This window comes from Myxocyprinus asiaticus, chromosome 32 (assembly GCF_019703515.2).
Source record: "Myxocyprinus asiaticus isolate MX2 ecotype Aquarium Trade chromosome 32, UBuf_Myxa_2, whole genome shotgun sequence".
Taxonomy (NCBI): Eukaryota; Metazoa; Chordata; class Actinopteri; order Cypriniformes; family Catostomidae; genus Myxocyprinus; species Myxocyprinus asiaticus.
In genome coordinates, this window is record NC_059375.1 from 8,850,001 (window position 1) to 8,874,532 (window position 24,532).

At 37.7% G+C, this 24,532-nt stretch overlaps 1 protein-coding gene across 2 annotated transcripts in view; it reads left to right on the plus strand.

Annotated features, from left to right (window-relative positions):
• The window catches only part of LOC127423362 (ankyrin-3-like), a 211,160-nt gene that overhangs the window by 147,273 nt on the left and 39,355 nt on the right, over positions 1 to 24,532 (plus strand). For both annotated transcript variants that reach the window (XM_051667608.1, XM_051667607.1), the window contains exons 26-30: positions 5,438 to 5,540; positions 10,917 to 11,023; positions 11,776 to 12,000; positions 20,024 to 20,178; positions 20,821 to 21,032. In XM_051667608.1, the coding sequence (XP_051523568.1) occupies positions 5,438 to 5,540; positions 10,917 to 11,023; positions 11,776 to 12,000; positions 20,024 to 20,178; positions 20,821 to 21,032 (802 nt within the window). The remainder of the gene's footprint in view (positions 1 to 5,437; positions 5,541 to 10,916; positions 11,024 to 11,775; positions 12,001 to 20,023; positions 20,179 to 20,820; positions 21,033 to 24,532) is intronic.

Sequence of the window (24,532 nt, forward strand, 5' to 3'; positions counted from 1 at the left end):
CACTTTTATGAAACTTTTATAGCGATTGTTTTTTTTTTTTGGGGGGAGGGGGGCATTCTTGAAACTCAACAGCCCCTATTCAGTGTTGAGTAAGTTACTCAAAAAGTAGTCCACTGCAAATTACGAATTACTTTTCACAAATGTAATCATATTACTTAGCTGATTACTTCATCGATCGAGTTTTTTTCTCAACAAATTCAAAATAATGTCTATATTTCCTCTTTGTTCATTGTCGCATGCAGGTCATACACTTTTCTTTCTCACAATGACTCGATAGGAGACATACAACTTTCAGCTGTCACAAAAAATGCAAACAGACATACATATACACATAAATTGTATTTATATGTATTCTACATAAATAATAATATTTTAGAAATGTGTAGTACAAGTAATGTACTTAAAAAAAAACTTAATTTAACATTAGTAACCGTAATCTGATTGCTAGAATTTTAAATGTAATGTGTTTCATTACATTTTTTACTCTAAAAGTAATGTAACAGTTACAGTAACTAATTACTTTGTATCAGATTACACTCAACACCGCCTCTGTATGCTTTCGATGTATGGAAAAGAGCTGCATGGTCATTCTTCAAAGTTTCTGTTTTTTTGTTCCATGGATAAAAGCAAGTCATATGAGACCAAATGAAGGGTGAGTAAATAATGACAGAATTTTCATGTTTGGATGAACCAGTTCTTTACAAATAAGATGAACGTGTCTTTTAGAAATTGTATGTTTATCACTGGTATAATTAACTATCATTTAAAGGAGCTGTTTCTATCAATGAATGGAGAGTATTCATCCTTGCAGTTCCCAGCTGTTAGTTCCTGATTCCTGTCTTATCTGAAGGCTGTGCGCTCATCATTTACATTGTGTGTTGATGGCCTGCTGTCATCGTTTGATTCAGGATCATGTGCTGTTGAAAGAGAAGGCCACTGTTAATGTTTAACCTACATGTAACTGGCTGCAGGGGATTTTCCTCTCAACAAAAACACGATTGACATTGTTCAATAATCTGAAGGGTTGAGTGAGATTTCAAACTACACTTACGCTGCAAAACAGATCACAGGAAATAAACATTTTATTCAGTAATGTTGCCCCAAGCATTTGTCACAGATAGAGCACCTTATTTTCTAATGACTTGTGATCAGCAATTTAAAAGTGCTGTTACTCTTTTAATAGCAAACAGTGTCTCTGTAAAGAGAAGAATAAGTTGTGCAAAATGCTTAATTTTGAGTCTAGTCTGTAGCTTGTAGTCATTTAAATGCTATGTGGCCCCATGAAATCAAAATTGAAGTGTATACTCGTATACTAGTGTACTTCTAAAAGTTGACAAAATAAAATTTTTTAGCAGATACACACCTAAAAAATGTACAATTTTACAAACATTGATGACTCATCTAACTCTCAGCTCCATTTACACCTGGTATTAAGATTCCTTTGAAATGGGACAACGCTAAAGCTTACCGAAATTCAAACCACTGCCCCTAGTGGCCGAAGCTTGAAGTATTGTTGAGGTGAAATGTCCACAGGGTGGCACCAAAAGCGAGTTCAAGAATGCATGTTGTATTAATCCTATCCCCTAACCCAAACCTAAACCTAACCGTCAGTGGATTAAAATTTTAATGTAAAGATAAAATGCAACCACAGAATCTCCCTCACCATAGTTTATGTGAACATGGTTACTTCCTGGTTTCCATGAGACCTGAACCCAAGTCTCAGAGATTGCATGCGCAATGTGCTAAGAGTAACGGCATAGGGAGACGTACACATTTGAATTGATGCAAAAATGTCTGATTGGGGATAATGCTTGTCAGTAATTAGGCAGAATAGGGTCGATTTTAGGATACATGAACATTCGGAAGCAGCGTGTCAATTTTCTGTGTGATCGTCATGGCAAAGGCAGGTGTAAATGAGGTCCGAAACATTTTGAGAGTTGTCCATTTCAACCAAATTCGGAGGTGGTCGAAAACACATGTAAACACATTGGGCTCGTAGTGTAAAAGCTCATCCGTTCGAATGCGTTTGAAAAGCAACATGCGCTGCCTATTCACCTGACAATCAACCACTGCCTTAAAATAAGAGTTTTAAACTTTGCCAATTACTTCCGCTTTAAACTGAAAAAACGTCCAATCATGAAATATGATAAAACGCATACATATACTCTACATTCATAAGAACTCCACAGAACTTCTTCAGTATCAACATGCAGTGACATAGATGAGAAGCACACACATCTGAAGCTGAATTTCTGAGATTTCTGCTCTAAACATCATGTTTGGTTTATTTTTTTTATTTAAATTTTTTGTGCTTTACTATCATGCAGTAACACACTGAAGTAGTGATTTATGTATGCCGTCATGAATTCAGAAACCCTCCTCTCGAAATCCGAACACAAGTGTTCAAAAGAGATGCATACAACAACCAGGTGTAAACGCTGTGTCTCGCCTGTGCACCTGTGATCGGATCACCCGAAACACATCTTAATAACAGGTGTAAACAAGGCCTCAGGGCGTATAAAAACTTTTGTCAAATCAAATGCTTACTAGAATGCAATTATCCCTCCCCCTAATACTATCTGCCTCTGAACAGCAATAGCAAGTAGCAATCCATGGGTCACGATTCAACATCTCTCTCTGAGACTAGAGCACATAGCAACCCCAGACGTGAGAGCCTGTCTCATTCAACCACTGCATTTCTGCTTGAACACTCTCTCTGATTGGTTGCATTCAATTTCCTCTGTTCTTCCTCTTGCTCCACCCCATTCCAAACTCTCACCATAGTCCTAAAGTCAGGTAAGAAGGCATGAAACTTCTGACCTTTCCACCCCCGCTAACGACATCGTGGAACATTCTTGTCGTGAAATGTGCTTTATATGTTGTTGTTTTTATTTGATAATGAATTTACATTCTTGTTGTTTGTGGACTATGGTTTAATTTTTAATTTTAGGTTTGTGTTGACAGTTTGGTGTGCAAAACTTGATTTGCTAAGTTTTGTTTCATGTCTGACTGTTGTAAACATTTAGTTTTTGTCCCTTCGAGTTGTGTTACAGTTTTAAATGGTTTCTTAATGTAGCTTCCAGGGATGCTTGAAGAAACTAACATCAGTTGAATCAAATTTCATTCATTCAAATCCCTGTCACTGATAAGAGCAACAAACTCAGTCCGCAGTTTACAAGAAACACATTCTTCTGTGGCAACAAGCTGTGCCAGATTTTACTGTGAATTGAGAGCAGAATCTGAGAACTCCCGTGTCATATTGATTTCTGATTGGTCAGAGCCTCAGGAAATAGCATGCATACATTAGCTCAGTCAGCATTAATGCACCTGGCCTCAACTTTTTCCCACAACTGCAAATGGGAATTGGGTCAGAGGCAAGAAATATACAATAACCAACTTCTGAACTTCTTTCACAACTGTCTTGTATGGTTGGATTGTTCACAACAGTGTTTCTCAAACTTTTCAGGCCAAATGCCAGGCCAAATGATCAAATGAGACCATCCAAGTAGCATCTGGTCACAACAGCCTTCCTTCACATTTTTCAGCACTGAACAATCTCTTTGAGCGCAGTCTTAAGCAAAATAATGCCATATTTTGATCAATATCAGTTGCCCAGTATTTACGATAAAGGAGACCAGGGCTAGTTTACTCCAAAGAATACTTCTCGGGGTGGGTTTATTTTTGAAAGTCAGTTTCTGTATAGTGACATTTCTTGAAGTCTTGGCTAAAAAAAAAATACTACCGAACATTTTCACTGTTTTTGCCCTGGAGACAGTTCCTTTTGTGACAACATGCCCCAATAGCAGGGCATATTGTCACTCTATGTAGTGCAAGTTGTCACAATGGAACTTGGCACTAAAACAGTGGCGTAGGTTTCATCTGAACATTGGGGGGAACATGTTTCCCTATCAGCCTGCTGTCACAAACACCAAAACAAAATCTACACCTCTCTTTAAATCACACCCTATTATAGGCTTTTTGTAATTAATAGATTGTATAACTTTATGACATTTAAAACACATGACAACCTGCCCTGACAAAAATGTAACAACATGCTCCGACCTGACATTCATAAAAATTACAGTTGTCCTAAGAACACATATAACCCTTTCTGTAAAATCTTTATTGTATGGCAGTGTCGTTTGATTATTCGATGATTAGAAAAAATACTTTTGCGAAATGTGACTTGACTGCAAATCTTATTGTTACGAAGATATAGCATTTTTGACAGTTTTGCTGAGTGACAACTAGCCCCAGTCTCCCATAAATCAAGATCCTTTGCAGATATGTGGAAGGATCAGAGCACATTAAAAAACACATCTACCACAATAATATCTTTCAGACAGGATTACAATATTTACTATCCAATTCAAACACATTAATACTAAATATATTTTGGAATTTGATCTTAAAGCCTCTCCCTTCTATCTAGAAGCCCTTGAAACTCAATACCATATTTCAAATTGAGTGCTGAATCCAGTATCTAAAAAATGGTGTATCTAGATGCTTACTTTGAGAGCAAACACAATAATATCTCTCCTCTTTTGTAGATCATTTTGTCACTTTTTTTTTTTTTTGCAGCTCTCTTTTTAGTGCACGGAATAACATTTTGGTTTCGAATTCTCCCAAAATAGTCTCATGACAAGCAATAATAATTTGTACTTTTATTCCAATAGAGAACAACGTGTTAACAGTATTTACCTATTTAAACCATGGATAGGTTTAGGTTTGGGGTTTGGGTTAGGCCTTCAACTTAGGAACATTTTTAAGAACGCCCCGTTCAAAACCCTGATGTTTCACTTTCTTCCGTGGTTCACAACATTGATTTTCCTATTAAAATAATGGTTAGGTTAAGAGTTTGGTTTAGGGGTTAGACTTTACAGTTAGGTTAGGTTTGGGTTAGGGGTTAAACTTAGGAAAAATCATAATAAGACTGTTTGTTGGTTCATTTAATTTCCTCTATGGGGTAAAAGTCGTACATTTTTGAATGAGCCAACTCGTACAATTTCTAATGATTTTGCCATCTCGTACTATGATTGAAATGGATCAAAAATGAGAAAAATTCTACTTTAAATAAAACATAATTTTTTATCGTTTTTGAGAACCACTGGTTTACAGTGTATTATTGACTGTTTTAAACATAGTTGTTATCTCATACTGTACATTCACTGATTACAAGTTTTCACCAGCATATAATTTTAGGATGCTGCTCATCTTTTAATGTTGTCAAGACATCTGTATTCTCTCAATGTTTAAGCCATCACCACAACAAATGTCTACTCTGTTGTGACTTTTGTGATTGTGCATCAGTTTCCCTGGAAGTTACATGCTAATAATGGGTGTTTTTTTGTTTCTGTGTGTGTATGTTGGTGTGTGTTTTGTGTGTATTTCATTGTCACTCCCCTGCACTGTATGGTATTAATGTAAATGCCAACAGCCTGCGCTCCTTCAGTTCGGATAGGTCCAACACACTCAACCGGAGCTCCTTCACCCGAGACAGCATGATGATCGAAGAGATCCTGGCTCCAACCAAGGAAACGGTATGCCCTCTCATTTTCAATAGATTCTGTGTTGTATTATTACTGTCAGTTGTGTTGTTGTTTTGTTTAGTCTTTATATGGTAAGTTCATAATTTGTGGTGTTCTGCCATCAGTTTGAACAGTTCAAATCACCAATGCCAGAATGATGTCCAATTCAGTGAAGCAGGTTTATTGGGTAGTTTTCACACAGTAGAAGACACTTACATGGTTGAAGCATCCACTTACAGTGTATTAAGAGGAAAGTCTGTCAAGACGTTTTATTTGTCACTGTTGAGCAGCCGCGGGCCGTGCATTTTAAGTCTCGCAGTGTGATTCATGCCATTAAGAAAACAGTTTCACAATGAGTAAGATGCCATATGCCTATCATACATTACGTGGCAGTCAACTAGTAATGCCAACTGACATTTTAAAAAACACATCCACGCAGGAAAGCCAGAATTTGAAACGACACTTAATGCTCAAGCAAACCTAATTTTACCTGCAGCATGACTGTTTTGTGAAATGAATGAATCATAATTTTTCATATGAATCTACCAAGGAGGTCTATAATACCTGGAAAAATCTATCTAATAATATTTGCGATTTAAATGTTGCTTGCAATAAATTTCGTTTCGTCAGGGTACACGGTTATGCTGCGTTCAAGTTGGATGTGGGATATTCCTACTTGATATCTCCGACCATAAATGCATTCCATTCCCTGATATTCGGAACTGCAACGCTCCCGTTAGCTTAGCAGGTGTTTGACTCTCATTAGAGATGTCTCCTATCAACCCAACTGATAAACAATGCTGCAGCACTAGCATTTGTGCTTTAGGTGTACGATTATCAAAAGAGATTATAATGTTTTATACACCTGTTTCTGCAGGCATTTGTTAAACAAGCTTTAATATCATGTAATTTGGAAACAAACTCATTTATCGATATTACTTAATAAAGTGAATTTTTATCACTTACTTTGTATATCTCCCTGAGTGTCAACATGTTTGTGTGACATCATGCCCCTGCATCTCGGAGTTGAGAATTTCTGCACGAGCCTACAAATTGTAATTCTGACTTCAAGATGCATTCCATTGCACTTTTCCTAGTAGGAAGTTGTAAAATCTGACTTTCCGAGTTGAATGGAACGCAGCACTACTTTTCAAAACTTGATCCGACACTGAATGCTCAAGCAGCCTAATTTACACTTAGAAAACTCCTGATGTTGCTATAACAATGCAAAAAGCACTTATCAGTTTACTTGAAGTGAAAATCAGCCCTCCTTTCCTTTTTGATAAATTAAACAATCGCACGGTCATGCAGAACATCTCGTGTTTGTAAATCCATAAGGATCTCTTTCTCAATGGCGATAGCGGCAGTAATGACAGTCGACTCATCGGCAAGATCTCGCGCTCTTCGCTTTCAAGTTACGTACATAACTTAAAGCGTGATTGTGTCACTCAAGGCCAGCTAGAAGGCCTCGACTGAGAAATATCCTAAAGACCACACCCCCCAAGAACAAATAAATCAATCTGATTGGCTGATGAATCTGACAATCTGTCCTTAGATGCCTATTCACTTACATTTTTGAGGTATTCTGTGGAAATTCTGAAGGCCTGACGGGGTAGAGCTCGAACTCACGCGCTGCTTCGGGCATGTGATTTGTGAAACAGTTGTCACACTTTGCTTGTAAGCATCAAGGAATAAATTCTGACTGGATAAACTTTTTATTTTTCTCTATTTGTTTGTAGATTAATTAAGAGTGGAAAGCGATTAAAAATACATAGGCAAAAAGGTGATTGAGAATGAAAGGATGAAAAATATTTTTTTATTTGGCATGTTAGGCCAGCAGAGAAGGCTTTGCTGGCCCTGAGAATTTGCCACTGCTGTTGAGTCAGTACTGCTGATATTTGGTTTATCAGTGCATTTGAAGTGATTACAAATGTGTCTCTTCTCTTTAGAAACTTCAGGGCCTATGTAAAAATATGCCCATCCTTGTTGACCCTATAAATAAGGTATTAAATGCACTGACGTATTCTGCATTGTTTCCCAAGGTGAATCTCATGAAATTGTCAGGAAGTGTATGTGTCATATTTTACACTGAAATCAAAAGAAAAAGTAAAAAAAAATAAAAAAGAGCCTATTTTTAAGACCATTAAGATTTCCAACAATTGTCAATGGCCTGCGGAAATGTGCAAAACAAATGTATTGCAAAAAACAAATACATAATAAGAATAAATGAATTATTTATTTAAAGGAATGTTCCGAGTTCAATACAAGTTATTTTAATTACTACAAAAAATTATTTTGACTCGTCCCTCGTTTATTAAAATAAGCTACTGTAAAAAGTTACAGTAAGGCACTTACAATGGAAGTGAATGGGGCCAGTTCATTAACATTAAAATACCGAGGGGCGATTTCGCTAAACAGTTGCACCATTTTTACACGTGCAGTTTCAGCACAAAAAGCTGCGTCTTATTTGCTAATCACCCACATTCTATCTTAAGCAAGCGCAATCAGCACTGAAATTTATTGTTATAAGTTATTGTCATTCCTTTCTGCGCAAATACGCCTCCTTTCTATGTAAGTTAGCCTCATTATAGATCGCATGGAAGCTGGCATATTTCTGGATGCGCAGTGTAGTCAAGTGTACTTTCTGCATGTTTAAGAGATGATTCAGGTGTCTGGTTCAGAGTGATGCTGTACAGTCCTGGCAGTGTGTGTCTGATCACGGTGGTCTGCTGCATCCTCCGCTATACAGTATATCGCTCAGAATCGGCCTGCAAGATCAGAATTGCACATGCAAATAAAAATTATAAACTCTAAATTAATGCAGAACAGAGATTTTATCACATTAAAATTATGTTAACACATATACAGTAATGTTTACATCTTGTGGCTATACTTTTGAACCTGTTTATATTTAACGTTTATAAACTGGCCCCATTCATTTTATTGGAAGTGTATTATAATTATTTTTATTTGTAATAAATGAGGAATCTTTATTTATTTTTTTGTGCATGTCAATCAAAATTATGCCATAAATGCTGTCGATTGAGCTTAACTTGTATTGAACCTGAAACATTCCTTTAAGTAACTTTACACTTAGTGCAAATAGCATCTACCGCTTAGTGAAAAAAGTCTGTGCCTAATAAATACGTTTTTATTCATCATGGTACTGATTTGAACTAACAAAAATGTGTCCAGAGAGATTTATTTTCATTTTTGCATAACTGTATTTTTTCTTATATTTTTGGGGGGAGAGGGATTTTTCCCCTTTTTCTCCCCATTTTGGAATGCCCAACTCCCAATGTGCTTTTAAGTCCTCATGGTTGCATAGTGATTCACCTCAGTCCGGGTGGCAGAGGACAAATCCCAGCTGCCTCTGCGTCTGAGACTGTCAACCCGCGCATATTATCACATGGCTTACCAGGTGGCTTCACGCCATCCACCGCGGCAACCACACTCAACTCACCATGCGCTCCACCGAGAACAAACCACATTATAGCGACCACGAGGAGTTTTACCCCATGTGACTCTACCCTCCCTAGCATCTGGGCCAATTTGGTTGCTTAGGAGACCTGGCTGGAGTCACTCAGCACACCCAGGGATTCGAACTAGCGAGCTAGCGAACTCCAGGGGTGGTAGCCAGCGTATTTTACCACTGAGCTACCCAGGCCCCTGTATTTTTTCTTATTAAAGTAATGAGAATTTGTGAGGAAAATGTACTCAAAAGTGCTGCGATATCGGACATTTTGCTAACTTCCTCTAGACTTATGCTGGCCTTCATGTGCATTTGAAATGATCTTAAATATGAAAATTTCAACAAGGCGCATGAGAGTATGTTTTCTGTAGTGAATGCTAATTCTAAATGCTAATTTTTCTAAAGCTACTTAGTTGGGGGCCTGGCTAGCTCAGTGAGTATTGACGTTGACTACCACCCCTGGAGTCACGAGTTCAAATCCAGGGCGTGCTGAGTGACTCCAGCCAGGTCTCCTAAGCAACCAAATTGGCCCGGTTGATAGGGAGGGTAGAGTCACATGGGGTAACCTCCTTGTGGTCACTATAATGTGGTTCTCGCTCTCAGTGGGGCACGTGGTGAGTTGTGCGTTGATGCCGCGGAGGATAGCGTGAAGCCTCCACGCGCGCTACATCTCCGTGGTAACGTGCTCAACCGCCACCCGGATTGAGTCACTACGCCACCACGAGGACTTAGAGCGCATTGGGAATTGGGCATTCCAAATTGGGGAGAAAAGGGGAGGAAAAAAAAAGCTTCTTTGTTGGCGGTTGCTGTTTCAGTCATATACATTTACATATATTAACCATTTGATGCATATTGTAAATTTTGTACATTTTTACACAGAAAATAGCATGTATTTGACCAAAATTCCATTATCATCAGCAAGCTAATTCCGATAGCACAAGATGGCATTAGTCAGATAGCAGGGACAATTTACAGGATGTGTAGACAATGCAAAAAATCTTAACCAAAGCTTAATTTTCTTTTTTTGATTCTGGGGTGAAATTTGACTGACATTTCTTTGTGAGATTCCCTTCCCAATCAATAACCCAATTCAGGCAAACATGAGCTTTGCTCCACGAGATGCATTTGCTGGTGCTATATTATGTTCTGGTCTTCGGACAAGGTTCTTCCTGGGTTCTTATACATTTTCTTTCTGTATGATTTTTACAGCTAAGCTTTTCACATTGTTTTGGCTGTTTTTGGTCTTGCATCGGTGTTTTTATTCCATCATCTCCCACCTCTAAGTATTATTTTCCTGCATGTTGTTTTGTTGATTTTCATTGTCAATGAGCACGTTTAAATGCACGTTCTTACACCGATTATGCTTAATAAGCCGACAACGTGTGTGGTCACGTAAACACAGTAAACAGCATTCCTTTATCGGCATAAAGGTCATAAATGCTGTAAGAATAAACAGGTCGACACGGGTAGATTTTTGCCCATCACGCCGTTTTAGCGTGCCATGTAAACACCTTTACCGGTGTTCTTACCATCTCATCCAGTGTGCGCATGTGCTGAGCGCATGCCTCTTCCTGGTTTGAAGTCAAAAGCAGAGAATAACGTGATTATTTCAAATGTCATGGAAATGCGGATTTCTTGCCTTGTCAGATGTTTTAACTAAGCTGATTTTAGAGAGTTATTAGCATGTTGGTGTGCATGTAAACGGGCTCATTATCACCCACAAGATGAGGTGATAATTGTGTTGTTGAGTTGTTAATTGCACTCTAGCAGAGAGCAGAGTCCCAGACTCATACGGTAGCATGTTGATCCTGTAAAAGCACAGGCCATTTATTATGTTTCACCACAAAACTATACTGAATGGAAATACGAGTTGTTTGTTTGGTTCTGAACAAGCTTGTTTTTGTTCTGTGTTTTAGCACCTGGCTTTAGCTAAAGAGTACAACACTGACCCGCTGAGGCGCTACAGCTGGACGCCAGACACTCTGGATAATGTAAACTTGGTGTCCAGCCCCGTTCATTCAGGGTAAGACATCTGTGTTTTTAGGTAGTTCGTGGGGTACTACAACTATCAGTTTTCTGTACAAGGGTAATTGATGCATAATGTGTCCATTTCAAATGTAATTTTTTTTTATCAACGTCAATATTTTAGGTTTAGCAACCACATAGCAACACTCAAAAAACTCCTGAGAAACCACATAGCAATGCCCTGGCAACCACCCACAACACCCTAGTATCGTGACAGCGATTTTGCACTGGCAAACTCCACCTTCTTTTCTTACTCCATCTCTTATATATCATTTTTTATGCCTAATTACCTTGATATCCACAAATTCCGTTAGTGCTTTTAGTGTATTAACAATAAAATAATCTTAGGTAAAAAATGTACTGGACGAATCACAGTTGCCTCCACATCTGAGAATGTCAGTCCGTGCATCTTATCACGTGGCTTGTTGAGCGCGTTACCGTGGAGACATAGCGCACACGGAGGCCCACGCTATCCTCCTCGGCATCCACGCACAACTCACCACGCGCCCCACTGAGAGCGAGCACCACACATTATAGCGACCATGAGGAGGTTACCCCATGTGACTATCCTCCCTAGCAACTAGGCCAATTTGGTTGCTTAGGAGACCTGGCTGGAATCACTCAGCACGCCCTGGATTCGAACTCGCGACTCCAGGGGTGGCAGTTAGCGTCAATACTCGCTGAGCTACCCGGACCCCAACTTTAAAATGTTTTTAAAAAGTATCTCTTCATCTTATCTTTCATTTGCAGGTTTCTGGTGAGCTTCATGGTGGACGCCCGTGGCGGTTCCATGCGAGGAAGTCGCCACAATGGTATGCGCATCATCATCCCACCGCGCAAGTGCACCGCACCCACACGCATCACGTGCCGCCTGGTTAAGAGACACAAGCTGGCATCCCTGCCGCCCATGGTGGAGGGCGAGGGGCTGGCAAGCAGGCTGGTGGAGGTGGGCCCTGCAGGGGCACAGTTTTTGGGGTAAGTCCTGATCATTTTTACTCTTTACGACTCCTATTTTTCCTGATCATTTCCATGGAAACCATCTGTGTTTGGTAGTCAGTGAAGTGTTTTAGTAGCGAGACAGAGCAGCTTTGCCCACCATTGTCATGCCAATTTCAGCAATGTACAGTAGAACAACTCGATTTCACCCCTTCATTTACTCTATCTATTTTCCAACAATGGAATCCTGCAGGTAGTCTCAAAATTCCCCATTAAGATAACTTTGAATTTTGTTAAACTCTTGAGAACTGCTAAAAGAGCCAGCATTACTGGAATTACAGTGTTTTTCCTGCATTCAACATTTGTGGTGCCACCCAAGCAAAATTTTGGTCAACCAAAGCTAATTTAGTTTTATTTGTTGTGATTTCCCACCCTTTCTACGATTTTATTTAATAAGCACTAAATGCGCTTCACAACTGAATTGCGCATTGCGGACCAGTTACTTGTGTGGCACACTTTGAAGCGCTGTGGAATGGATGCGATGGACTGTATAGCGCAGAGCTAAATTAGAAGGCTTTTCAAGTCACACATCAGCACACTGAAGACAGTTGATCATAATTTTGATGTAGGACTTCATAATTTTAACTGTAGTAATTTTAATTTTTTTACAATTTATTGTCAAAATTTAAAATATTGTAGATTCATATTAAATAATCTTTTAGGGGGAGGAGGAAGTCTACTTCATTACAACTGTAGGAGTTGTAGGTATAGTTTTTAATGTGTTTAGGCTACTATTTATTCTTGACACATACTAGATTTTGTTTTTTAAACCTTGACATTACCATGATATTAAGGAGCTATCTATGGTCTTCCCTGTGGCAGTGGCCTTTTTTAAAACATTTGTTACAGTTAAAAAGCCCTAAAAATCTAGGGCTTTATAGCCTGGACCTCCATGATTTATGAACCAAGCTACCAGAAAAATACTTGGCTTGCCTTCAGATATTCTAAGAAATGACATCATGAAGGGCATAAAAGAAAAACAATATCTGTTAAGAGAAAGAAAACTAACATTTTCACCAGAAGCACAGTCCCAACTTCTAGTGTTCTACAGAATGTACAGATATATACTCACTGACCACTTTATTAGGAACACTATGGTCCTAAAAAAGTGCCCGACGTGGTCTTCTGCTGTTGTAGCCCATCCGCCTCAAGGTTCGTTGTGTTGTGCAATCTGAGATGCTATTCTGCACACTACAATTGTACAGAGTGGTTATCTGAGTTACCGTAGCCTTTCTGTCAGCTCGAACCAGTCTGGCCATTCTCTGTTGACCTCTCTCATCAACAGCTGCCGCTCACTGGATGTTTTTTGATTTTGGCACCATTCTGAGTAAACTCTAGAGACTGTTGTGTGTGAAAATCCCAGCAGTTCAGCAGTTAAAGAAATACTCAAACCAACCCGTCTGGCACCAACAATCATGCCAGGTTGAAATCACTGAGATCACATTTTTCCCCATTCAGATGGTTGATGTGAATATGAACTAAGCTCCTGACCCGTATCTGCATGATTTTATGCATTGCACTGCTGCCACATGATTGTCTGATTAGATAATCGCATGAATAAGTAGGTGTACATGTGTTCTTAATAAAGTGCTCAGTTAGTGCAAGCTAGTTTGACTTCCCAATAGCACTTAAAAAGGCTTTGGATGCTTAGATAATCAAATATAACACAGCGGACATATAGAGACATAAAATGCATGTTTAAGTAACTTAAGTAATTATGTTACTTATTAAGTAAATGCAGTTATGTAATCAACCAACTTTGCACATCTGGACGACCATGTACACAAGCTACAACTGAAGACTCTTTTGACCCAGGAAAAACCCTGAATAGCACTAGGTCAATATCCCAGCCTGCAGGAATGATAAGTTGTTCCTTCTTTTTGTTCCTCTAAATGCTGCATGGATGTAATTCAGTAAACTCCATCTACCCCGAAACCTTCCCTCTCTTAGTGAGGGTGAGAGCTACGTTAGCCGAATCCTGCAGCTTGGCCCACGAGGAACAAAATTTTCTGGGTAGGAGTGTGTGCTTAGTGAAGTCACAGCAATTCATGTTGATTTCGACACTTAATTTGATTAATGCCATAGCTGATTTTTCCTTTACGTTCATCTACACCTTTTCCTTTGAGCTTTTAGTGACTGTATAGATCGCTGAAAGTCAATCACACTGGCTGTTTGGGCTGGTAACGCAGTGCTTGGTGAGCATGAGTGTAAGCCGTCTTGGCTGCTGCCTTAGCACAGTTTTTATGCTCAGAGATAGTATCATTTGATCTTTTAGTTATAGAGAAGGTATCAGTGTTTTTAAAAGGGTAGAGTCCCTCTAACATTCACAGTTTTGAGCATTCTATATTGTATTTTTATGATTCCATTTAGCAGTTCTTGTAGTTTTGAGTGTGGGGGCCTTCAGACAGGAAATTCTCCGTGGTACCTTCTCTGTCTATACATTCAATGTTTCTTCCATTGTTCCATGTTTGTCTAATGTTATCACTTTCATCCTTAGTTTGGTAATTAGTTATCAAATATTAGACAGTTTCTGATTTTAAAAAGTAAGCATCCAAATATACTCCAATTTACACCAGCTATTAAATTTAATTGCTCCATTTACTGGCCAGAACAGGTGACTTTTAATTTGTATTAAATTTATAATGCGTGAGTTTGATTAATACAGTGCATCCAGAAAGTATTCACAGTGCTTCACTTTTTCCACATTTTGTTATGTTACAGCCTTATTCCAAAATGGATTAAATTCATTATTTTCCTCAAAATTCTACAAACGATACCCCATAATGACAACGTGAAAGTAGTTTGTTTGAAATCTTTGCAAATTTATTAAAAATAAAAAACAAAAAAAATCACAAGTACATAAGTATTCACAGCCTTTGCCATGACACTCAAAACTGAGCTCAGGTGCATCCTGTTTCCACTGATCATCCTTGAGATGTTTCTACAACTTGATTGGAGTCCACCTGTGGTAAATTCAGTTGATTGGACATGATATGGAAAGGCGCACACCTGTCTATATAAGGTCCCACAGTTAACAGTGCATGTCAGAGCACAAACCAAGCCATGAAGTCCAAGGAATTGTCTGTAGACCTCCGAGACAGGATTGTACCAAGGCACAGATCTGGGGAAGGGTACAGAAAAATTTCTGCAGCATTGAAGGTCCCAATGAGCACAGTGGCCTCCATCATCCATAAATGGAAGTAGTTTGGAACCACTAGGACTCTTCCTAGAGCTGGCCGCCTGGCCAAACTGAGCGATCGGGGGAGAAGAGCCTTAGTCAGGGAGGTGACCAAGAACCCGATGGTCACTCTGACAGAGCTCCAGCATTTCTCTGTGGAGAGAGGAAAACCTTCCAGAAGAACAACCATCTCTGCAGCACTCCACCAATCAGGCCTGTATGGTAGAGTGGCCAGACGGAAGCCACTCCTCAGTAAAAGGCACATGACAGCCCGCCTGGAGTTTGCCAAAAGGCACCTGAAGGACTCTCAGACCATGAGAAACAAAGATTGAACTCTTTGGCCTGAATGGCAAGCGTCATGTCTGGAGGAAACCAGGCACTGCTCATCACCTGGCCAATACCATCCCTACAGTGAAGCATGGTGGTGGTGGCAGCATCATGCGGTGGGGATGTTTTTCAGCGGCAGGAACTGGGAGACTAGTCAGGATCGAGGGAAAGATGAATGCACCAATGTACAGAGACATCCTTGATGAAAACCTGCTCCAGAGCGCTCTGGAACTCAGACTGGGGCGAAGGTTCATCTTCCAACAGGACAACGACCCTAAGCACACAGCCAAGATAACAAAGGAGTGGCTCCGGGACAACTCTGTGAATGTCCTTGAGTGGCCCAACCAGAGCCCAGACTTGAACCCGATTGAACATCTCTGGAGAGATCTGAAAATGGCTGTGCACCGACGCTCCCCATCCTACCTGATGGACCTTGAGAGGTCCTGCAAAGAAGAATGGGAGAAACTGCCCAAAAATAGGTGTGCCAAGCTTGTAGCATCATACTTAAAAAGACTGAGGCTGTAATTGGTGCCAAAGGTGCTTCAACAAAGTATTGAGCAAATGCTGTGAATACTTATGTACATGCGATTTTTTTGTTTTGTTTTGTTTTGTTTTTTTTGTTTTATAAATTTGCAAAGATTTCAAACAAACTTTCACGTTGTCATTATGGGGTATTGTTTGTAGAATTGAGGAAAATAATGAATTTAATCCATTTTGGAATAAGGCTGTAACATAACAAAATGTGGAAAAAGTGAAGCGCTGTGAATACTTTCCGGATGCACTGTATATTCTGTATTAATCGGTACTCTTAACCTCCTGTGAGAAGCAAAACTCACATAAATATAAATAATAGCAAAAATAATCTGCCATTGAGGTAAGCAAAAATGACTTAACCCTCCTATGGTATTGAAAAATGGCACCTCCCTTTGGTATTCACGGTCATTTTTGACCGGAAGTGTTAGATGTGTAACCTTTTTTTTTTATGATGAAAATTATACAATTTCTTCTTCCCTGAAGAACAGTAAAGTTATGCATTTCCTTTGGAATTTTATTCTATTTTGATCTTATTTACATGTACATTTCCAAATTTTACCATTAATTTGCATATACAAATAAGCACATTTTTGAAAATTAAAAATTCAGAACCTACAATTCTATAAGTCATGTTATTTATATTTTGTTCACTAGATGGCAGCAATCCGCCTCCAATTTATGTTACATTCTCATATTTCCTTCATGTAACATAAATTGGAGGCGGATTGCTGCCATCTGGTGAACAAAATATAAATAACATGACTTAAAAACCATGAAATGCCAGTAATAGCAAGTAGATGGCTGTAGCCACCTACTGTGTTGTCTGATGGCTTATTGTAACAATTTTAGATTTTATCACAAGATATGCATTTGGATATATATTTAGACACTGTCAAACTATTATTTGTCAAAGTTTAGCATTTTAAAATTGATTTGAAGTGTCAGTTATCGCAGTTTATGCCATTTAGCTTGCAATCAAATCAGAAATTTTCTACCAATAATTTATTTCAGACATAAAAATGTCATAACTCAAAGTAAATGCATAATAATGTCAAGAAAATGAACTTCAAGAAACAGAAATGAACTGCACAATTCTTAAAATTCAGAGTATAAAACAAATCAGAGTAAACATTTTGCATTTCAAACTTTCTATAGTAAAAATGTATTTTGCAAACCTGTATGTGTGTCAGATTGCTGTCATCAGCTGGAAAACAACAGATGACTTGTAATGCCAACAGTGATTAAAGATGGCCGTAGGGCTCCACTTACTGATGCCCTGGTTCTGTGTGTGTGTGTGTGTGTGTGTGTGTGCGCACGCGTGTTCTACATTGTGAGTGTTATCATCTCACCCCTTCATTTCTGAGTGTGTGTGTTTAGCATTGTGACTGATTAATAGTTTTTTTTTGTTTGTTTTTTTGACAAATGTAAAAAAACAAAGCTCTGTGTTATAGTCTCACCTGTTGATTTGTGTGTGTGTGTGTAATGCTTCCTACACACTGCACGACTTTCAAAGATGTTGGATTGTGGAACCGTTCATATTACACAACTGTCTGTCTTGTCATGGAAGTCGTAGTGTTTTCAAATTACACAAGGAATCGGCGACAGGGGGTGAACACATTACAAAACATTTCACTATTGACGAATCCCCGACGACTCTTACGTTTCACAACAGAGTACACGCGAGAAGTGATACGAGATACGAAAACAAATGCATGATCATATGTTATGCATTTCAGAATGTGATGTGTATGTTTTTAATCGCATTTACATAATGTGTAAAGGCATCATATATTTTATTGGTTACAATATGAAAAAGTACCTCCTACTGAAAAATCTACCTATTTGCTTTCCTGACTGTCCAAGAGATTTGGCAGTATCTCTCCAAATCTTCTCTTTCTCCACCCGGTTGTGGTACAGTTCAGAGGAAACATAAAATAGGCACTGGTGCTCCTGCCAATGTTCCACTAATTTTTCCTCCATTTCTTCGGTCCAATGAGACTTTCTTGATACCGCAGCCATGCTAGTTGATGTTCTGTTGCAGGTACATCAGGACTCCTCCCACTGAAACTTCCCATGCCCCGTTTCTTGCTCTCTAATTGGCTGTAGGTCAACGCTGCAGTTGTAATCAGTCAAAACACATTTCATATTTCGCAATTTGGAATCGCAGACAGGTCCAGATATTTAACATTCTAGATATCTCATTGACATCGGCAACGCGTCGACGCTTCTCTCAGATCGCGTCTTTGATAATTCATACATTAAGTTCGTCGCTCATGGGAGCGAGCTCCGATTTGCCTATGATTTTGGGCTTTTGTTGGCGATCTCCACAAAACTGTCGGCGAGTGAAAATCGGGCCTAAAATCGTGTAGTGTAAACTCGGCATAAGTGTGTGTGTGAGTGGGTCTGTATGTTTTGCACTGAGTATGTTTTAGAGTCTCACCCTGAAATTTCTGTCTTTTCTTTAAAAAAATTCTGCATTGTGGCTGATTTATTGATTGTATTTGACAGATCTAAAATAAAAACTGCTCTGTTTTTTGGTCTTTCCCATTCATTTTGGTCAATGGTCACAATGGTTGGTCAATTTTGCCCGCGAATACCAAAGGTGTTGTTTTAAAAAATAAATAAATAAATAAATAATTATGACCACTTAGATTTATCAAATCAAGCCTGATTTATTCTTTTATTTTTTGGAATGTTCAGATGGAAAATGAAGAAAAGTCACAAAGTTTTGTACTGCTCAGATAAAGGAAACCATTTTTATGAAACAAGGAAAATTTATTTCGGTCAAAAATGACCGAATACCATAGGAGGGTTAAGGAAATGACTAAAGAATTCTTAAAACTAGCATAAATATATAGCCATTAAAAATATTAATGGATCTTAAAACGAGACACAAATGACAAAAAGCGGCATAAAAGTATAATAAAAGTGGTCCATATGACTCATGTCTAATATTTCAAGTCTTCTGAAGCCATACGATTGCTCAGTATGAAGATTGAGAACAATTCTTAATCCACAAAAAGATTTTGATTTGTTTGAAAATTTGTAAAGCTGCACTAAAATTGCTTAATATAATTAAAAGTAGAGACTTCCTGATTTTTAAGATCCATAAATATTTTATTAATATTTTTTTGTTGCTGGATATTTCTGCTAGTTTCAAGAATGGTCACCAAGCAACTTTCTCTTACCCCACTGGCAGATTTTTTTTTTGCTTCATTTTAGTATATTTATGCTATATTTAAGTGTGTTTAGCTTGTTGAAAGAGGGAATTTTTTTTGCAGCTTAATAAATTTGGGCCATTTGTACACATCTTCTGTATCAAGCATGTCTTGTTCTCGAAACAAGATTTTTTTATGTTGACCTTCACTTAGTGATAACAATGTAACCGTTTTTTAACATTTCAAATTCATACAATTAAAATGTCAAAAAGCTTGTTTAAGCAGTAATACAAAAAATTATTATTCAAAATAATATATTCAAGATACATTTGCTGGAAACTAATGCCTTGTGGAAATTTTGCTACTCAGGTGAGTTTATCTTATTTTATTAATATTTAGATATTTTACCGAAAAAAAGAAGAAAAAACAGGACTAAGATACTGATTAAGAACAGTGTTTTGTTTTTTGTTTTTTGCAGTACATCTTTATTTTGCATCTTATGACTTTTGGATTTCATTTCAAAGCATGAAGCAGTGACACTTGGTAAAAAAATGTACTAAACTAAAACATTTGTAAAAACATCACTGCATCTGTCCCCTTGCGTTCAGACTGTTAAACCTCTGCAAGCAACTGACCTTTACATGTCATGTATCATTTGCCAAGTGCCCCTTCTTTGCACTAATGTTCCATGAATGATCGTCGTCACCATTTACCAAAGTCATCATGAGCACTGTGTGTCTTGCCGTCCTGTGTTTGGTAAGTGTGAGAAGTTCCACTGTTAAAGGCCTGTGGTGTGTTTTCGTAGCCCTGTAATTGTGGAGATCCCTCACTTTGGGTCCATGAGAGGAAAAGAACGAGAGCTCATCATGCTCAGAAGTGAGAATGGAGAGACTTGGAAAGAGCATCATTATGACTGCAAAACTGAAGACCTCAATGAACTCCTCAATGGCATGGATGAAGGTAAAATGTTGGTTATGAAAAACATCACAGTGCTCAACCTTGCTAGCACACAAGCCTTTAGAAAATATTAATGATGATGATTATGATGATGATTAGTACTGGTTTTCTTAGCCAGTTTTTCAGTGGGCAGTGCTGATGGCACTATCTAGAAAGCAGGTTGGCCAATGGTTGATATAATGCCAATATATATCTCATTTATGTCTTATATGAATTATAATGCAGTTTATAATTATAGCATAAGCAACTGCTGATATTAAATGAGCAGGTATGGTACACAATATTAACTAAAGATTCTCTCAAAAATATTTGGAAACAGAAACTTTGCTCACTGAAGTTCAGATTTCTGTTAATCGAGCAAGCAAGCACATTTTCAGCCAGTGGCGAAATTTCAAAATGCTTATAATTCGGCCTGGCCAATTTATCAGTCATGCACTAAACATGATTGGTGACTGGATTGTTGAATATTTCTGCTAATCACGTACTTTTTAGTGGTGCATCACTATTGCTCATACCATGGGTTAGAGATTTGAACAAACCTTAAAAGTATTGAACATTTGTTAAAAATGTAACTTAATATTAAATACTTGTATGTTATAGTAAGTGCAGATCAAACTCATTCTGTACTCATAATGTACTTCATAGAGTTGGACAGCCCAGCTGATCTGGAGCAGAAGCGCATCTGCCGGATCATCACAAAGGACTTCCCACAGTACTTTGCAGTGGTGTCCCGGATCAAACAGGAGAGTAATCAGATGGGTCCAGAGGGAGGGGTTCTGTCCAGCATAACGGTTCCTCTGGTCCAGGCCTCATTCCCTGAGGGTGCACTCACCAAGAAGATCAGAGTTGGACTGCAGGTAGATTATAATCAACATAAATCCATATTTTCCAAGAGTTGTAGATTAAATGCCTGTTCTCATGTTGTCCAGTGCTGAATCTTTGTTATACTCTGGTAAAAGTTTGGATATCTGAATGAATTGTTTGGCAATCGAAAATGTAAAAGAATTATTCAAAAAAAACTAGCATTCGGGCTTTCAGACTTGGTATGAATTCAAATGTTTTAAAATTTCTGTTGAAATTATTGTTGTGCATGTTTGTCATGCTGAAAATTCGGACTTGTGAACAGCCGTTTCACATAAAGTTAATTTTGTAGATATGAAAACGCACAACAGTTTCACATTAAGACCACGTGAAATGGCTCGATGAGCTTGGTTTTCATTTGTGCAAGATGAGTCATCAATATTTTTGGCCTGCTTTCCGGAACAGGAAAGACTGCAGTCAAGTCATTTTTTTTTTTTTTTTTTTTTTTTTTTTTTTTTGTATAGGGCTTTTCACAAAACAAATCATTTCAAAGCAGCTTTATAGAAAATTATGCTTTAACAAAAAAAAAAAAAAAATAGAAGCTATAATGTCTTAGAGTCATAATAGTGCGGTTTAATTAAAAAAAATCATGATTGTAAATTGTCCCTTAAAATAAATAAATAAATAATATTTGGATTTAGACCCGCTGTGAGCATACTAAATGCAACTGTGGCAAGGAACACAAAACTCCAAAAGATGTTGGTTAATGGAGGGAAAAAAAACCAGGCTCACTGTGGGGGCCCGTTCCTCTTTGGCTAAACAGCATGAATATAACTGTAAACTTAAAATGTGTATATCTGTTTAAATAGATCATTTTGTCTTTTAGGAGTACACAAGCATATTGACGACCCCAAAGCTAACATTAAAAAGCTATTTTAAGAGCACTATGTCTTAACCGCAGCGCTATGCGAAACATCATACATGGCCATGAAGTTTTGATATTTTCTTGCAAGCATGCACTAAGTCTAGGCGCAAGTGGGTTGTTGAAATAGCGAATGCAAGGCGCTAGTGGGCTGGGTCAAGTGCAGTTTAATTTTGAAGTTCTTCACCGTCTGCTACCTATTATACAGTATATTCCATTCCCTGTCAATGAATATCGAAATAGACTATTCATTAGAATTTGGTTATGTAAATGGACTGTATGCAATGCATTAGAAGACTAGAAATATGGACCATTTGTGTCTTACATTCTTTTGCGCAATAACTATGTCCTTGCTATGAACTCTCTCCCATGGCTGCCATCGTTCCAGTGCTATGGTGTGTAACGGTGACATACTACCGAGAATGTTTGTGCTTGGTCATGTCACTGCTCTGTGACTGTGTTGTCGACTGCGCTGCTCTGGACCGCAATGTATGTGTTGTATGTGTTCTCTGTCGGCCTCTCTGGAACTGTTTGTTCTCATCGTGCTCAACCATGTCTCACCTGCGGTCTTGACGGTGTTACGGGATGGTTGAAACATGCTTTGCTGCTCTCCCATTGTTCATTGTCTTGTACAGTATATTTGTTATATGTTTCTCTGTTTAATGTTTTATGAGTAATTTCTGTACAGCGTCCTTGAGCCCTAAGGTGCTGTTCAAAATAAACAAATTATTATTATTATTATTATTAATAATGATATTGATCCAGGCCCGGTTCTTACAACTTTAGAGCACCCTCAGTTGTAAGCCTAATAATACTGTATACTGACAATCAGATTTTCTTAAAGCCCTGTAAACGCACAAATCCCTGAATCAAAATGTATAAATGTGTATGATCTTGCAAATCAGTAGCCCCTTTCACACAGAGATCCCAGGATTAATCCCGGAAAAATTCCGGCATCTGTTCTGGGACTGCAAAATTTGTTCATTCACACTGCGAGAGCTATTGGCTGCTGTCTACCAACTGAAATGCCTCCCAAGGACAATAAAGATTGAAAGTGATAACCGTCAAAAAGAAAAAAAAAAAAAAACACACAAAACAAATTATGGTATCAAGGTGAATTGCAATATTATTAATACAAATAAAAAAATATATATATATATTTTAAAAACGAATAATTTTCAATGATAGCCTACTGCCCTGCAACAGTTACATTGTGCATTTGATTCAGTAATCGCGTTTGAAATTTATTTTGATTCTCAACGGGCCTACCTTCCTAAAAATCAAGAAAACTAACTAGCTTACACCGACAAGGTAAAACTATGCTTTTTTTCTTCAGACATTAGCATTTATTACCAAAAAAATAAATTACAAAAATGATTAGGCTTTTCATTTGCCATTTATTTGTTGGTGTTTTTCTTTTTTTTCTTCTTTTTTTGCACTAGCTCTGCCATTTTATTTCTGTATGACTTGAGCACTTTTTAAACTTTACGAATAAAACGTATTAGTAATATACACATTGTATACTAACTGTTGCGCTGCAGTTAAGCATTGAGAAGCATCGAGCCATCTTTTCGATCACAAAATTATATATACAAAATATATATATATATATATATATATATATATATATATATATATATATATATATATATATATATATACACTACCGTTCAAAAGTTTAGGGTCACTTACTCGTTCTTTATTTATTTATTTATTTATTTTTTATTCACATTTTAGAATAATAGTAGTCATCACAACTATGGAATAATAAATTAAATGGAACTATGGGAATTATGTTGTGACTAAAAAAATCCAAAATAAATCAAAACTATGTTATATTTTAGCATCTTCAGAGTGGCCAAACTTTGCCTAGATTTTGCAGACATGTACTCTTGACATTTTCTCAACCAACTTCTTGAGGTATCACCCTGGGATGCTTTTTAAACAGTATTGAAGGAGTTCCCATCTATATGCTGGGAACTTACTGGCTGCTTTTCTTAATTATTCGGTCCAAGTCATCCATTTCAAAAACTTTTTTTTTTAAATAACATTTTTGTTTTGTAATTAAATTAATATGGTGGTACAATTATATTTTTGTCTACAAAACTAATTTCAAACAATTAAGCATACGCCTTCAGATCAAAAGATTTTTAAGATCATGGGAAACATTTCAGGCAAGTGACCCCAAACTTTTGAATGGTAGTGTGTGTGTGTGTGTGTGTGTGTGTGTGTGTGTGTGTGTGTGTGTGTGTGTGTATATATATATATGTATATGTAGCCTATAAAAAAATACCCAAATAATTTGGGTAAACTGATTTTCTGTATCGTTATGTTCTTGCCCTTTTCCCTTTTCACTTACATTCATCTTCGCAAATTCCATGGGATGTTCACGGAGAATGTACTTCAGGTTTGAAATTTCTCTGTTTGACCTGGCACTTTTTTTCGTCACAATTTACAAATTGGGTAACCATCATTAACATTTTTAATACCCAAAGTATTCTTACTGTACATTGTGGATTTCAACCGCACCAATATGAGGGGTAAATAAAGTTAAAGCTCTGACATTTTGTGTGCTGCGTTCTGAATAAAAAACAAATTTATTTTATCACGTCAGGTGGGTGAAGCTGTAAATGT